This window comes from Callorhinus ursinus, unplaced genomic scaffold (assembly GCF_003265705.2).
Source record: "Callorhinus ursinus isolate GAN/ISIS: 27379988/994484 unplaced genomic scaffold, GSC_fseal_2.0 scaffold131, whole genome shotgun sequence".
Lineage (NCBI taxonomy): Eukaryota > Metazoa > Chordata > Mammalia > Carnivora > Otariidae > Callorhinus > Callorhinus ursinus.
The window spans coordinates 260,807-277,388 of record NW_027397193.1 but is presented as its reverse complement, the minus strand read 5'-3'; the positions used below and the strand labels follow the sequence as shown (position 1 = coordinate 277,388).

General features: G+C 59.2%; 1 protein-coding gene and 1 long non-coding RNA gene across 15 annotated transcripts in view; one reads left to right on the top strand and one right to left on the bottom strand.

Moving 5' to 3' along the window:
* WIZ (WIZ zinc finger) overlaps positions 1-16,577 on the bottom strand; it is a 27,993-nt gene extending 11,416 nt beyond the window's left edge. For 4 of the 14 annotated variants that reach the window (XM_025864802.2, XM_073890165.1, XM_073890164.1 and 1 more), the window contains exons 1-6: positions 14,916-15,054; positions 13,250-13,513; positions 8,143-8,215; positions 6,720-6,903; positions 4,358-6,498; positions 2,793-3,116 (exon numbers count right to left, since the gene is read on the bottom strand). In XM_025864802.2, coding sequence (XP_025720587.2) covers positions 2,793-3,116; positions 4,358-6,498; positions 6,720-6,903; positions 8,143-8,215; positions 13,250-13,450 — 2,923 coding nt within the window. In that variant the 5' untranslated portion in view covers positions 13,451-13,513; positions 14,916-15,054. Of the gene's footprint in view, positions 1-2,792; positions 3,117-4,357; positions 6,499-6,719; positions 6,904-8,142; positions 8,216-13,249; positions 13,514-14,915; positions 15,055-16,484 lie in introns of those variants that run through there. The other 10 variants (XM_025864806.2, XM_073890167.1, XM_073890168.1 and 7 more) reach the window with 5 other exon arrangements.
* LOC141371932 (uncharacterized) lies at positions 896-7,700 on the top strand. Its single transcript, XR_012377282.1, has 3 exons — positions 896-1,377; positions 5,812-5,909; positions 7,432-7,700. It is a non-coding gene; the product is annotated as an uncharacterized lncRNA (long non-coding RNA).
* Positions 16,578-16,582: the final 5 nt, after the last annotated feature.

The following is a 16,582-nucleotide window of genomic DNA, read 5'->3' as shown; positions in this document are numbered from 1 at the left end:
GCGGCGGCGGCGCGGGAAGGGCCGCAGGGCCCGGGCTCGGGGGGCTGGGCGGGGGCGCCCCAGCGGGCGCGCGCTCCCGGGCGCCCCCCGCGCGCGGCCCCGCCGCCGCCTTGCTCTCCGCTTTTGTCACTCGGCACTGGGCGGTGGAGGCGGCCATCTTGGCTCCGGCGCACGCGGGGCGGCCGCCCCAGGCGGGAGCAGCCGAGCGCCGAGCGCCGCCGCTGATCCCGCTCCGTTCCGCCCCGCCCCTCGGGGCGCGCCCAGGGCGGCCGGCCGAGCGCCGAGCGCCGCGAGCGAGCGAAACACTTGTCCGGCCGCCGGGGGTTGGGGGATGGGGCTGGAGCCTCAGGGAGCCGCCCGCACCCGGACTCGCGGAAGCACGTACGCCGCGCTGAGCGCGGCGGCCAACTGCACTCCCACCCCTGGCCTGGACAGGACGGGACGCTCTTCCCCCAACCCCGAACACCCCTAAGGCTAAAATGGGAATCCTCTGGCCACACGCATTTGTCTTAACAGCATCCAGGCTCCTGGAGCCCCGACGGGAGGAGCTAGGACCTGCCCCGGGATCCTGTTCCATTCCCTATCCTGGAATTCTCCCTTCCGTGTCGGAGATTTTGGAAGACACCAGATCCCAGCTATGAGGATCCCACACCATCCTGGTAGCCAAATGTCCCCTCGCGCCCGCCGGCGCTGTTCCGCAATCCTACGGCTCTCCCCACACGACCGCCAGCACCCAATTTCAGGCACAACCTGTTTCTCTCCGACACAAAACCGATTGCCCCCAGCTGTTCCTTGACAGCTGAGGGGGGCCAGAATCTGACCGTTGGCCCCGCCCCCAACCGGGCGCCCGCCCCCTACGGCCCACCTTGTGATGTGGGAGATGCTTCTAAAAACGGTGCGGGCGGGTGCCCAGACCTAGCCTTAATCTTGGACATCTTTCCTTGAGGCAAGGCTTCCAGGATCTTCTAAACCACCCCTTAACGGCCCTCCCGCCCATCAGGTGATAACCGAAAGCCTGATCAGAGCCCCCCATTGGCTGCCCACCCTGTGGACAAGGCCAGGGCAGTACCAGACTGAATCCTGACACCCCAATGGCTTGACCATCTCTGTCAGCCCTGACTAAGGGCTGCCACATAGGTCTTCTGGTGGAAACAGGTTGACCAGAGCTGAACCTGACTGCTGGACGCAGGCTGCCATCCCTGGGGGGCCTGACCCAGTGCCAAGTAAGGAGTTTGAGCCTGACCTCAGGCCTCTACCAGAGTGACAAGAAAAGACGAGGGCGAGGCTGTAGCTTACAAACTACCTCCTGTGCCCCCAGCCATCCTCAGAGCCAGCTCCACTTCTCAGCCACCCCTGAGACACCACAAACCTAGCCAGGTATGTGAGCTGAATGCCCAGGCGACAGCCTTCAGCAGAGGCAAGAAGCCTGAGGTCATGTCCCTACTCTGCCTCTTTCCAAACTGTGACTTCAGCCAGCCACTATGTCCTTTCTGTGTCTTGGTCTCCTTGTCCAAGAGGAGAGGGGGCTTTGATAGCATCACTCTCCACTTTGCAGACCCTCAGGTGCCTTTCACTGGTAAGAGGGCTTGCAGATGGGTCCAGCGGAGTTCAGAGTACAGATCTAGTAGGACCCTGGAAACTACAGGTAGGAGAAACAAGGAAACCTCAGCCCCAAGCAGCCCCTGGACAGTTCCCCCTGTTCAGGAGCTTCTCCATTCCCCAGAGCCCACCTACTCCTCACTGCCAAGTTCTCTGCTTTGAGATTCAGTAAAGGCTCCTACAAAGTCAGGCTTTTCAAGACTGGGTACTGCACCTTTCCACTCCCTCAGTGGTGCCCAGGCCTAGGCTCCTTCACCAAAATATTATTCCTGAATTTCCCAAGCTGTCCTCCATGGAGAGACCACCGAACATGGTGTTCAGAAGTCTAGCTCTGCCTCTTTGTGGCTGTGTGGCAAAGCAGATGACCTACAGTTTCCTTATCCACAAAACAAGAACACAACAATCCTCAGCCCCACAGAATGGTTTTGAGGCATAAATGGGATGAAACCTTAGTATACAATGAGCACTCAGTTATGGGAGGGGTTATCAATGCTGCTGGACAAAGTAGGCACCAAGGAAAATCCAGAATGTAGACTCCAGCTCTGCAATGTCTGAAGAATTACAATTAACCTTGTACTAGCCACATTTCAAGTGCTCCATAGCCGTATGTGGCCAGCAGTGACCTACAGAAGACGTATGTAAAGAACCTTTCCATCTCACAAAGTTCTATCAGACAGCGCTGCTCTAGACAGAAGATGTTTCTAAGAGCAAGGACACTGGAGCCTGACCTGTTTGGGGTTTCAAACCCCAGCTCCACCCCTTCTGGCTGTGTGTCCTTGGGCAAGTTAATTAATTTCATTGTGCCTCAGTTTCCTCATCTGTAAAATGGGGATAATAATAACACCTGCCTTATAGCATCGTTGTGAGGATGTAAATAAGTTTGTGTTTGTAAAGTGCTTAGAATATATTTGGCTCCTAGTAAGAGCTGAATGAGCGTGTGTTAAAATCACTGTTAGGCGAGGCAGGGATGAACTGGATCCAGAAGTAGCCCTGGCCCAGCCCCTGAGTAAAACAAAAATAACCTCTAAATGGCAGGGCGGTTGTAAGGACAGTTGTCAGCTTACTTTGTAAAGTGACTTGGAACACTACCAGGAAAGCGGATTGGCTGTCCCTCCCCCCCACCCACCGGCGCATCTCTCTGGGCCCCTGAGAAGGGTCAGGGCCCCAACCCAATCCGCACCCTCTCCCCTTACCATCTCCGTAGGCTGGCCCGGGGTCCTCAGCCCAGGTGGGTGGAAAGGGCACTGCTAGAGGTAAGCGGGGCCGACGCGAGGTCAAGAAGCCGCTAGGTGACCCCCCAGGTTCACAGCCCAGGGGGCTGGGGGGCCGCTCAGCAGCGGAGGTGGCCAGCAGCTCTTGCAGGATGTTGATGGGCGACACGGTGAGCTCCCAGTTAGTGATGCCGAAGTCACGTAGGTGGGCCCGGGCGTGGCTGGAGAGGCCGGCCCGGGTGTCGAAACCAGCCCCACAGAAGTCACAGCGCATCAGGCTAAAGGTGCCTGGGTCAAAGTTAGCCACTGTGGAGGGAGAGAAGACATGGACTGCCTGGAGGGGTGACTCTCTGGCCCCAGCCCTTCCCGTTCCCGGGGTTGCTCCCCCTACACAGATCACACAGCCAGTGCCACCTGTGACCCTGGACACCTCCCTTTCCCTTCGCCATTCACCCTCCTGTCTGCATCAGCTCCTGTGTGCTCACATGTCCTCCCATCCTCCCACTCCAAGAAGCCTCCTCTGCCTGACCTTCTAGGTTTCCCCGCACATAGTTCTCAGCATCAGGGACTCCACCCTCAGAAACCCTTCTCCAGTTGTGGATTTGCAGTCCTTTGGCTGAGGGTTCGATTAATATCCTTCTCGTGTCTAGAGCGCATGTGTATTTTTGCTCACTATCACTCCAGTGCTGTCAATTAAATATTTGTTGAATGAAGAAATGGCCAAATGGATGGGATGTTCTCCTCTGGAAGCCTGCTTGGACACCCCCAGGTGGAGTCAGGGACCTCCTCTGGGCTTCCCCAGCCCCCAGCTTCCTCCATCACAGCCCTGGTCACTCACCATTGTAAGTGCCTGATTTTGTGGCTGTCTGCCCCCTGTCCCTTACCCCCAGTGCATGCATATGTGTGTGCATACACACACACACACACACACACACACACACACACACACACTCTCTCTCTCTCTCTCTCTCTCTCTCTCTCTCTCTCAAACACCTCACCAGCACCTCCCTCAAGTGGGGCATGTCTGCCAGCGTCAGAACCACCCAGGGCACTCGTGTTGGAGACAGACCTCCAGAATCAAAACCCTGGTGCCTGGGAATCTGCATACCTCACAGGCTGCCCCAGGGGTTCTGAAGCCGGCCAGGGTCCCACCCTCCTATTACTGGGCCGTGAACTCCAAGAGAGCAGGGACTGCTGTTTCGTTCTCTGCTGTGTCCCCAGGTGCCCAGAACAGAGGGGACCTCTCTCAATAAATATTTGTCGAATGAAGACATCAGTGACATTCCCTGCCTGGGGCTGCCTCCTCTGCCCATACTCCTTCCTCCAGCGGCCGGAAGGGCCAGGGCATTGGGGCGTCCCCGCACCTCCACCGATGTGGTGGCCTCTGCCGCAGCTCCCAGTCTTCCAGAAGGGGAGGCCCTGACTTCCCCCTGCTTGGCACTATGGGAGGATTTAGAGTGAGGGTTGCTCGGTTCAGAACTCAGCTGCCGGGCTGTGCGTCTCTTGGGCCTCGGAGGGAGGTGGGTGCCGGAGCAAAGCCGCCCTACCTTTTTTCTTCTTCTTCTGGAAGGAGAACCTGCGCTCAATGGCCTTCACCTCCTCGGCAGAGATGAAGTGTCGCACATTGTAGCTGACGCCCACGCGGTTCAGGTGGCCCCGGACATGGTTGGCCAAGCCGATGCCGTTGTGGAAGCGATCGGGGCAGTAGGGACACTTGCGCTCCTCGTGCTTTAGTGCCACTGCTGGGTCCTCATCCAGGAGGGCGTCCAGCCCCAGCGGGCCGCCCAGCGGCGCCTCCAGGAGCAAGAAGTCCAGGGGATGGGCGCCCCCCAGCCCCAGCTCCTCAGGCTGCAGCCTTGGGGGCACCCTGGTCACCGCAGCCATGACCTGTGGCCCCAGCTTTGCCACCAGCACAAGGGGCACCATCCCTCGGAGCTGCTGCTGCTGTGCCCGTGAGGCCTCGGCTGCCCTCAGAGCTTTCCGGAAGGTCCGCTTCAGGTCCAGGGCCAGCTGCGGGATGAGGCTGGGGGCAGCTAGGGGTGGAAAAACCCCATTTTCGGGGGAAAAGTCCATTTCCGAGGCCAGTGGTATGTCTTCCTCCTCTTCACTCCAAGGGTGTCTCCGGTCCCCCAGCTGGGCCGGGAGCCCCTGTGGGGGGACCACGCTCTTGTTTCTACTGGGCTGTAAGGAGTAGGGGGCGGAGGCTAGAGGTGAGGGAAAGGCTGGCCTTCCGGGGAGCCTCTGGTCTGAGCCGTGCAGAAGGGGCTTTGACAGTGGGAAATCCCTCATGCCCAGCTGTTGGCAGCCTGGGCCAAAGGCCAGGCTGGGGTCATATCCAGCGGGGTTCTCCTGCCACGAGGGGGCCAAGAGCGGTTCAGCTTTACCAAAGTAGTCCTCAGCAGCATCAGGGAAGCGGGCATATGCATCCTGGCTGGTGCCCGGCTGGCTGGCAGGGTCCTCCTCAAAAGCCTCAGCATCGTCCTCCCAGTGGGGCTGGGCATGCGCAAGCCTCATGTGCTCCCTGAGCAGGCTCTCACTGGGCGCGGGGAAGCCACAGAAAACGCAGCCCCTGAGCCCTGAGGAGGCTCGGTAGGATCGGTAGGTGAGGGTGGTGGCATCAGGGCCTGGGCTGCCAGCCCCGCTGCCGCTCCCGAAGGGTTTCCTGGCAGGTTGGCCGGGAGGCTCGCGCACGTGCAGTTTGGCATGCTGCACAAAGGCCTTGGAGGAATTGGTGCCAAAGATGCACTTGGGGCACTGCAGCCGTGCCTCCCGGCCCTCGTCGCCTGGGGGGACCTGCTTCAGTTTCTGGATCTCTTCGATGATCTTCTCCCGGGATGCCTGGTGCAACTGCCGGTGCTGCTCCAGGGCACCGGGGTCGGCGAAGGCCCAGCCGCACTCTCCGCAGGCCAGTGGTAGGGCCAAGTCAGCGGGGGGCTCCTGGCCCGGGGCTCGGCGGTGCTGGCTCATGTGCTCCAGAAGGTGCTCCTTCTGCTTGAAGTAGATGCTGCACTCGATGCACGGGAACACGGCCGGCTCCTCGTCTTCGTCCTCATCTGGGCTGGCCACCCCCTTGGCCACCTCCTCCAGCAGCTCACACAGGTAGGGCCCCGTCCGGATCGGGGGCAGCAGTGGCTGCAGCCGCTCCACAGATGCCTCTGAGTTCACTGTCCAGGTCTGCGTGGCCACCTCCGAGGCCGACCTGGGCAGGCCCCACTCCGACGGCTGAGCCAGCCCTTCGAGGTCTGCCAGGTGCTCTCTGGTGTCCACCACCGTCACATCTAACGTCTTAGTGGTATCTTCCACCGGGACAAGCACTGTCCTGAAGGAGGTGAGGGGCAGGGGCTGGGGCGGCAGGTCCAGGTGCAGCTCTGCATCCTGGGGTGGGGCCTGCTCATCTGTGTCTCGGAGCCAGTCGAACCTGGGGTGGCCCCGGGGGACCTTCTCCAAGAGCTTCGTTTCACCCTGATGGTGCAAGAACCTTCTAGATCCCTCAAGCTCAATGTGGGGCTTCAGAGTTCTCACAATGACCGAGTCCTCGAACCTCCGCTCAGATGGGATGCCCTCCCTGGCTTCCTGGACCAGGGGGTGCTCCCAGGTCCCCTGGCCATCAGGGGGGCCAGGGAAGTGGCCCAGGAGGTGGGGTGGTGGGGAGCCCGGCTGGAAGTCCAGGCTGCCTCCATCCCAGCAACTGCAAGGAAGTGCCAATGGGGACAGGTTAGCCACAGGCCTCAGTTTCCCTTCCTTGGGCAGGGGAGGGGGTCCTTGTAGGCAGTCTGAGACAAGCCCCAGAGACCCAGCCTGAGGGCGACCTCAGAGGGGCCAGGAGTGTGGAGGTGAGGGCGGGGAGGTAGGGGGAGTGGATGTGGCCCTTCCAGAGCTGTTGGACCACATTCAGCTCCCAGGACGCACCTGTCCATGTAGCCCAGCCCTGTTGCTTTGTGGGAGAGTGTGCAGGGTCCACCAGGGGTCACACCAGGGTCACAAGGCATGTCCTCGAGTCTGGCGGCACAGTCAACTCTCATCTGTCTCCCAGGAGGGCCCAAGGCTCTGATCTGTGCCCCCAGCTGCATAAGACCAAGAGGTTTTCCCCCAACTGGGGTGATTTAGTTCATTTAGTCTCACTTTCCAGCAAATTTCGTGCAACTCTGCGGCATAAACAACTCAGGGGAATGCCCTTTCCCCTGCAGTTCCCCTCTTGCAAGGGCAGAGTCAGGAGTGGTTGAAGGACCCTGCTCAGCCTCTGGCCCCAAGGACCCTGACCTCCTTTGGGGGAAAGGGGGAAGGCGAAGCAACCTCACTGAGCCTCAGTTTTCCAATCCTAAAAATGGGAACGAGTCCCCAAAACCAGGAGCCCCTGTGTCCTTATGCAACATCTAAGGAGCTTTCTCATACCCACAGTCAAAGAAAAGTTCACATGAGGTATGTGCTCATTTAAAATGGTCGCAACTACAAGCCTTCAAATGAGGACCTTGACCCCGATCCCTGGAAGTGTAGGGAGAGGAGGAGACAACTCCGTGCTGGGGAAATGCTTCACTTCCCCAGATGCCTGGCTCCTGGTAAGCCCACAACCAACGTGGGTTCTTATCATGAATGCTCCTGATAAATCTCCTTTCATTTTCAGGACCCTGCCTCCAGGAGGGGTTATCGATCGTGCCTACCCAACAGGTACAGAAATGGGTTCCACCGAGAGGCCGAGCAGAAATCACAGGGTCACCCCTCTCAGCCCCATCGGTGACATGTGATACCAACAGGACCACCCCCCACTCCAGGGCCACGGCAAAGATTCACCGGGGTAAACCTCTGCCAAGAGGCTAGTCCACAGCAAGCGCTCAACAAATGGGAGCTATCATTAACCCGTTGCAACGCTTATTGCATATGAGCGCCCACCAAGACTTAATACAGGGTCGCTGCTTTCACCATTGCTGTCAGTTCCTGCTCCTGTCCAACCTCCCTGGGGTCCTCAAGGCCAGTGTGTGAGATGCGCCTTAGGGACTCTATTTTACAGATGGGGAAACTGAGGCTTAGAGAGGCCTGACATCATTCTAAGGGTCAACACCTGGCAGAGACAGGACTCCAAGGGTCTAACCTTCAGGCTCCTGTCCCTCCGGCCCTGCTCCTGGCAGGGATAATGAGAGTTGACTGTCTGTGTTCATCCCGTCTTCCCCACCCCCTGCACATGCCCAGGGGCTTGCCTGCTGGGAGCCACCTCCTCCTGCCTGGCCTCCTGATTCCCTCCTTTCCCCTTCTCACTCCCCGGGGGCTTCCTTCGGGCCTAGGCACATCCTGCTTGCCCCCCTGCCCTCCCTGAGGTCAGGGCCAGCGTGGCACTCACCAGCTGCTGATCCGATGGGTGGCGGAGGTGGCACGGGGGAGGGCTTCGCTGAGGCCGGGATGGGGCTGCCCGTCTGCAACAGAGAGGGGAGACCCTGAGGGGCTGGGGTCCCCCTGGCTGGGGTCCTTCACAACACCCCAGCTCTGGGAGCCCTGCCGGGCACCTCGAAAGGGCCCAGCCGTCTCCCCACCCCTCTCCGAGAGGCCTTTGGCCTCTGCGCTCCTGAGCCTTGAAAGGGGTCTCTCTGGAGGAGTCTCCTGGGGGACCCCTGGGGCTTCCTGCCTTCAACCCTCCTCTCTTTGACCCCACCCAGCAGCCAAGGTGATTTTTAAAAATCACACCCTGGTAAAAACTCACCTGACTTCTCATCCTACCTCTGATAAAAGCTAGGTTCCCAGCCACTAGCTACAAAGCCCTGCAAGGTGGGATGTCTGCAGGTCTCTCCAGCCTCATTCCCTCTCCTTGCCCCTCACTCACTCTGCCCTGACTCCTCTTGACACCTCAAGCACACCCCTTCTTCTGGCCACCCCGGGGCCTCTGCACTGGCTATTCCTTCCATCTGGAGAGTCCTTCCCTGGCCACTCACCAAAGGGATCCCCTAGGACTTTCTCTCTTGTCACCTGTTTCATTTCTTTCTTCACACTCTCCGAAATCGCCTGGTTCCTCTTACGGATGCCTGCCTGCCTACGTCCCTGCTAGCACATTAAGCAGCCGCTGAGGGCGGGACTTTTTCAGCCTCATTCACTGTAGCATCCCAGTGCCTGGCACACAGCAGGTGCTCAACCAATACTTGCCAGATGATGAGTGAGGAGCTCTAAGCCTGAGCTGCAGAGGGCCTGTCCCTGACTCCCAGGCCTCCTTCCAGGCCTAAGTCCCAGAATCAAATCCCCTCCTGGGACCTCTCACACAGACAGAGCCAACTCTCCATTATCCGCCTGTGGAGCCAACGCCTGGAGCGACCTCAGGAATCCTGGCCTGTGCCTCTTCTGCCCGCTGCACTCGCCCGACATGGGTGAACATGCCAGCTGGGGTGCAGGCCAACTGCCTGGGCCAAGGTTAACACACGGGGGGGGAGGAACTTGCGCCCCATCCAGAGCCTGACAGAGGCAATTGCTGGATTAGCTTCAACTGGAGGATGGTCCAGAAAGAGGGCTAGGGCCAGGGCTAGTTCTTTTTCTGATCCCCCATGGTTCAATTTGCCCAGGAAATTGAGAGCTGACTGTCAGGAGCCAAAGCATCAAAAGTGCCAACAGGGGTGGCGTGGGGGGATCAGAAAGTCGTGGTCACTGTCTGTGGGTCTTTCTACAGAGCCTGAGAGAAGGTCCGTGACCGTCACATGGCCTCTGGAAAGTGAGGGTGGCGATGGAGGTACATACATTTGCACTGTCTCGAGATGTTTCTCAGCCTCAGCACTATGGCATGTAGGGTTGGATGATTTTCTGTGCACTGCGGGATGCTGCACATTATCCCCGGCCCCTCCCCACTAGATGCTGGTAGCCCCCTGGCCCCTGGCCCTGCAGTCATGACAACCAAAGGTGTCTATAGACATGGCCAAAGCGTCCCTTGCAGGCAGAGTGGCCCCCCATTTGAGGCCCCCTGGGGTAGACGGATGGGGAGCAGAGCCAGGCTAAGGGTATGCGCAAATGCAAGGAGGGGTATCAGGATGGGAGGACAAGGTGGACGTTGGAGATGGTGTGAGGGTTGGGAAAGCAAGTCCTGGACCAGCCAAGGGAGAGAGACCTCAAAAAAATGCGGTCTCTTGAGAACACAAGATCATAAATGTGAGCTACTTGGGGGAGGGCAAGTCATTCAGTGGCATCAAGCCCCTGCACAGCCTAAAGGTGCAGTCTGAGGGTGTGGGCGTCCTGCTTCTGAGATTCTGGGACCCCAGCTGCTGAGATTCTGGGCGTCCCAGATTCGTTGATTCTGCAATTGGCGTTGTCTAAGGATTCCACGAGCCAGGGGGCTGTGTTGGCCTCTTTGAGCAGCTCCAGCGAGGCTCCTATTTTTAGTGGCAGCATTTTGGAGGAAGCAGGCCAAGCAGGGCCCCGTGTCCAAGACACCTGGGGGCTGGGGGGCTTGCCCAGGGGCCTCCATGACTGGCGGGGATCCAGAAGTCACTGCAGGTCAGACGAGGTACCTGGATGCAGCCCTTGGCAGTGGCCATGTCAAAGGGCCCTCATAGACTACTGCTATCTGTGGGTCCCCGAGAGGGTTTGAAAATGAGAGAAGGAAAATGAGAAGGGTATCCATGAGCAGCTTGAACCCCAAGCCGGGCAGCTTGGCAGCATGGCCAAGAATCTAGACTTTGGAGGCAGACAGATCCAAGTTCAAGGCCCAGCAGTGACCAAAGGGCACACCTTTCCCACCTGTTTCCTCCTCTGTATAAAGGAAACAGCTACCACCCATCTTGCAGGGCTAGCGACGGATGCCAAGGAGATCACACGGTACATGCTCCATCCAGAGACGCAGTGGTAAGGGGGAAGAAAGGGCTGTGAGGGTGCCTGGGACGGGGGTCGGGGCTGGCCCAGAGGTGTCCCAGGTTGGAAGCTGGAGGCTGGACCGAGAGCCTCAGGTCGACTCACTCCATGCTCTGATTTCCTCCCCAGCCTGGGGCCCCACGCGAGGGCAGAAATAATGTGTCATTCATCCCCCGGCCCACTGGTCCCAATGCCAGGCACACACCAGACTCCATCAATCCATGTGGACCGTCTCAGCCTCCCCCCAAGCCTTGGCTGCACCCAGTAGGCCAAAGAGAGAGAGGCCAAACGTCAGGCGGGGGCTGCAAGGAGGCTGTGAGGTCTCCAAGCCAATAGCCATAGTAGAGGAGAGAGAAGGCAGTGGAAGCATCCGCGTCCAGACGGAGAAGTTTGGAAGTAGCCGCTCCAGGGGTACCTTCGCGGGTCTCCAAGGGCAGGGTTGGGGTGAGGGAGGGCCCAGGCTTCGGGGTGGAACAGCAGCCCCAGAGGCTGTTCCTATTTATAGGCATCAAAAGACTCCGAGGGCAGGTGCCCGAGCCAGGAAGGGGGGTCGAGCAGGCCAAGAGGGCAGCAGGGGAGGCGCTGTGTCCCAAGCCTAGGCCCTCCTCTAACCTCCAGGCTGTGACCCCACCCAGGTCAAGCCACCCCTGTCCCATGCCCCCATTTGCTCAAGGACATCATTAAGGGTGGGTCTGGCCCCCTTTTGTCAGCCACATTCCCCCCTCCCTAGGCACATGCACTGGAGCCTGGTTGATTCCCTGGAGCAAGTGAGGAGGCACCTACCTATCTCCCTACTTACCTTCCCCCTCTCTTGCCAGACCTGGGACTTCTGCCCGGTAGAGAAGAAGTGACCAATTCCTCAGAATCAGACCCAGAGAGGACTCTGGGACCCCAGACCCTGCTTCCCTGGGGTTCTCACAAAATCAAGGTCTCAGGCCTGCCAGGGCTGGCCAGCTGCATGACCTGGAACACGGTCCTGCCAATCTCTGGGCCTCGGTTACTAATGGTTCGGAAGAGGGGCTTGCTAAGGTTCCCTGAGCATGGATACTCTCACCCTCAGCGGCCTCACACTGTCATCCCCCTGTGTAACACCTTTGGGTGCTACCCATCACCTCCATGCCATTGCTTATGTGGAACCTGATGCCTATACTCCCCCTGCCCTCTGTGTCTGACTCACTGTTCCTCATCCAGGACTCCCGATGGCCCCCAGGCTGGGCCCAGCTGGGCTTCACCCACTGCAGCCCCAGCGACTATGTCCTAACACCTGGTGGCTGGTTTGTCTCCCTAGCACCAGATGGCAGGGTCAATGAGGGTGAGGATGGAGTGTGTGTGTGGCCCCAAGAAGGTGCTCTGAAAATATGTAAACATTATGCATGTTGCTAAGGGTGAGTTGGGGCAGGTCAAGGATACCTTGACCCAGGGTGGTGGTTAAAGACGAGGGCTGTCAAGCCAGGTTAGTGCCAGCTGTGGGACCATGGGCAACTTACTCAACCCCTCAGGGCCCGAATTTTCCCATCTCTAGCACGGGATGATTATAACTGAAGCTACCCTACAGGGATCTTTTAAGAATGACATGAGATGATCACGTAGAAGGCTTGGCACGTAGGAAACTCCTGATGAGGTACATGGAAGTTCCTGGAAACCAAGGCCTATAGGGCCCGCCAAGCAGATGAAGGGAGACATCTGGTGCATTAGCCTGCACTGCCCCCACCACTCTGCTCCTCCCGCCTGGTCCTTGAACACACCAGGCTCCTCCTCACCACAGGACATTTGCGCCTGCTGTTCCCACCACCTGGCTTATCTTTCCCACCATTCATTCAATGCTCCACTCAAATCCCACCCACTCAGGGAGGTTTCCCAGGTCCTCCAGGCATGATCCTGGCCCTCTGTTTAATACCTTCATGGCACCTGTCACTACCTGTCCTTACATTATTTACATAGTTGGTTGTTTTCTGTTCCTCCTACCATACTGTCAGGCCTCTGTGGGAAGGGAGTTTTGCCTCTTTTGTTTATGGCTGTATCCCCAGCACCTAGAACACAGCCTGACACATAGTAGTTGCCGAGTATTTAATGAATGAATAACAAATCTTGAGGTGGGGACAGTGTGAGATCCCCTTTTGCTGAGTAAACCAAGGCACCAAGGGGTAGCTGGTGTCCCTGACTACCCAGTCCCTCCCCAGCCACTAGAGGGCACATGCTGTTTTGGCCCATGGCTCAGGAGCAGGACTCAGCAAGGCAGTGCAGGAAGAGGGAGCTGGGATAGACTGATGGGAATGGGGTATGCCTGAGGAACAAGTGGGCTCTCAGGGCAGGATGTTCAGGGTGCTAAGCTGGGCACCTGGACCCAATGGGTGTGCTCAAAGGAGGGAACCTGGCAGACCCGAATTTAAGTCCCAGCTACTAGCCATCCACAGGGTGGGGGGGCATTTGTCAGGTCTTTGGCTCCCAGGGCCTCTGTTTTCACATCCGTAAAATGGGTAAATAAGCAGAGTACAAAGAGAAGGCTCTAGACCCAAGCAGAATCAGAATCCCATCTCAAACCCTGCTTGGCTGGGTGACCTAGCCCTCTTGGAACCTCAGGGACCAGGCTGGATGCTCCCCCAGGGCCACAGGGCCCATCCTCTTACCAGAAATGCCACCTCTGCCATCCAGAATGTCTTGGGGTCCCTCCTTGGTGACAGGCAGGTAATGGGTGGACCGGAAGATGCCACCTTCCCCTTCAGCAGCCTCGGCCCCACCTTCGATGTCTTCCCTCGGTGCTGGGCCAGGCAGTCTCTCAGGGCCACGAGGACGATCTGGGGCGGCCAGGCCGCCTGCCAGGGGCCCATCCATGGATGCTCTCTGCCTGGCTCCACTCAATTGCTAGGCTGGCTCAGCAAGGCATTGTAGGTCTGGGGGCAGAGAGACAGGTGCTTAGGGGAGGTGGGAAAGGGATGCTGCCTCAGTTTCTTCTTCCTTGAAGCCCCAATCCTCACCCTCACTGCTCAGTGCCTCAGTTTACCTCCCAGCCCAGAAGAGCTGAGTAAAGGGTGCTGAGGCCTTATCCATATGCATCGTATCCCAGATGGCCTCTATCCTCAGTATGCCCCAGTCTCCCCACCGGTAACTCCTCTTTACACAGCTCCTGTACTGTACTGCCTCAGTTTACCCCGTTTTTACACATGCAAACTCATGCACCTTGTTTTCTTCCAACATTAATCCTATCACTTCTCCCAGGTGCCTCCCTTCATTCACACACTGCTGCACTTTTCCCAACTGTGCCCTCGCTTCCATGCACATGCATCTCCTATGCCCATGCCTCAGCAGGCATCCCAGCCACTTCTGCACTCTGATGCTATACACTATCCCAAGTGCCCCCATCATTACCTCTGCACTTTTCCCACACTCCAACCCCCATCCCTTCAGGTCCTCAGGGTTCTCATTAACCCTTTCACCCTCACACACAGCCTCAAGTGACCCCAGCTTTAACCCCTCCTCTCCCCAACATCACCGACCTCATGCATACCCAGCCTGGGCTCTTCCATCCCACCCTCCCAAGATTTCTCTAGTCTGCGGACAAAAACGACGGATGGGGCTCCTGGTCCAGAAATGAGGACCCTGGGGAGGCCGTGTGTGTGTGTGGGGGGGGGGGGTGGGTGCTGTCCTCTCCACCTATAAATACCTTCAAGGTAACGGCAGAAAGTGAAGGGCAGGAATGAGGCGCCCTCCCCAGGGAGATGGTGGGGAGGCCGGGCCCAGGCAACCGGGGCGGGGCCCGGGCTCCAGGCCTGGCTGCAGGCGCTGCCCCCGGGGGCCTGGGGGCTCCCAGGGGGCCAGTCCGTGGCCTTGGCAGTCGTGGCGGGGGTCCCTGCCCAGGCCTAGAGGAAGCACCTGCGGGTGCCCACCGGGTGGGCACTGCCCGCGGGGAACAGGCGGGACCGCAACTTCGGAGCACTTTGGCAGCGTGGGAAGGGGCCTCCCGCCTGGACGCCCCCCGGGGGTCGCAGGGGTGGGGGCGGCGCCGCGCCAGCGCACCCTTCGTTGGGCCAGGGTCCGGGAGACGCTCCCTCCGCCCGTGCACTTCGGGGCGGGAGACCCCGTGGGACGCGCCGAGGTGGGGGGACACCTGCCCCAAGACCCCCGCTCCTCCCCCCCACCGGAACGGCCCCGCCCCCGACCAGGCCCCGCCCCTGCAGGCCCCGCCCCCGCCCCCCGCCCCGGGGGGTCCCGCCTGGCCCGGCCCGGCCCCGGCCTCCCCCTCCCCGCGCCGGCTCCGCCCCGCCCGCGGGCTCCCCAGGCCGGGCCGGGCCTCACCGGGGAGGCGGTGCCGCCGGCCAGGCGCCGGGGTTCGAAGCTCCCCTCCTCAGTGCGGCCGTAGCTGCCGCTACCGCCGCTGCCGCTCCCGGTGCCGGTGCCGCGGCCTCCGCAGCCGCCGCCGCCTCCACCGCTCGGGGGACATTGTCCCTTTAAATCGCTCCCCCCGCCGCCCCGCCCCCCCGGCGCGCCGCCGTGACCTCAGCGCGACAGCCCCGCCGCGCCGCCATGATGGGGAGGTCCGGGCCCCCCCCCTTTCCCCCCCCCCCCCCCCCCCCCGCGCCGCCCGGGGAGGGGGCGGTCAGCGGGCGCGCCGCCATATTGGGAGTGGCCAGGCGGGTCACCCTTAAAGGGGCCGCGCGGCCTGAGAGTCCAGGGAGAGGGTCTGTTTCCATGACAACACACTTGTCCCCCTGCCCCCAATAGCTCCTCATCACCCTACTGGTTCTTCCAATGCTAGGCCTGCTAATAGCACCAGAAGAGTGGGGAGGGGGCAGAGGAGTTCCCCCAGGGGCCATTTATAGGTCATCAAAAGCTCCACTCGGCCAATCCTTAGACTTCAGCCCCCTGCTCCCGATCAGCTACCTTCCAGCCACAAGCCTTCTCCCTCCTTTCCCATCATCCACACTGGACTTCAGCACCTACAGGCCCCTAGAGCTGCCATAGGGCCCCATTGCTAAGCCCACCTTCCCCACCCAACCCCAAGGATTACAGCCTCCGGAGCGACCCCATCGTGAATACAGAACAGGTCTGCTGCCTTCTTCCATCCACCACCCATCCACATGTCCAACCACCCATTCATCTCCCTACCCACCCATCCATATGTCCAACCACCCATTCATCTCCCTACCCATTCATCCACACTCATCTATCCACTCAGTCAGCTAACCAACTATCCACCTATCCATCCAAACACCCACTCAAACCACCCATCCACCTCCCATCTTCCCACTCATCCATCCACTAATCAACCAACATCTGGTCCTGTCAGCCAGCTAGCCACCCACCCAAACTCCCTTCCACCCATTTGAACACCCACTCAACCCACTCGTCCACATCCCATCTACCTGCCCATCCAGCCCACCACCCAAGTAAGTACTTACATATCCAAACAACCAAGCAAGCATCCACCCATCCCTACACACATCCTTCCACCCAGCCACGCAGTCACCCATCCTTCAACTGCACATTTACTTGTTTGTCCACTAGAGTGTAAGCTCCATGAGGACAGGAGTCCTGTCTGCCTAGCTCATTATTGTTTCCTCACTGCCTAGCTCAAGTCTCAGGAAACCCCAACAAATATTCATACAATGTATATAACCACCTACTCAATTAACTCAAATATTTATTTCCTACTGTGATCCAGGCTTTCCTAGGCAGACATACCTATCCCAGACAACTGCTTATTTACTCACCTACCAGGGCAAGTTTCCACCAAATGCTAACCTATTTATCTGCCACATGTCCCATTCACACTACCCTTCACCCATCCATCCATCCGTGACTCAAATGCCCACTCATTTACCCAACCAACACTCACAGAGTTCAACCCTTTCCACACTTACTCACCCCTTCCTTCATCTGCCTCCCAGACCCATGCTCTCCCTGCCATGAGGGAGCTGGTGTGGGATTTGGGGGCCTAGGAAGATGCTCTCATCTGAGGCCTG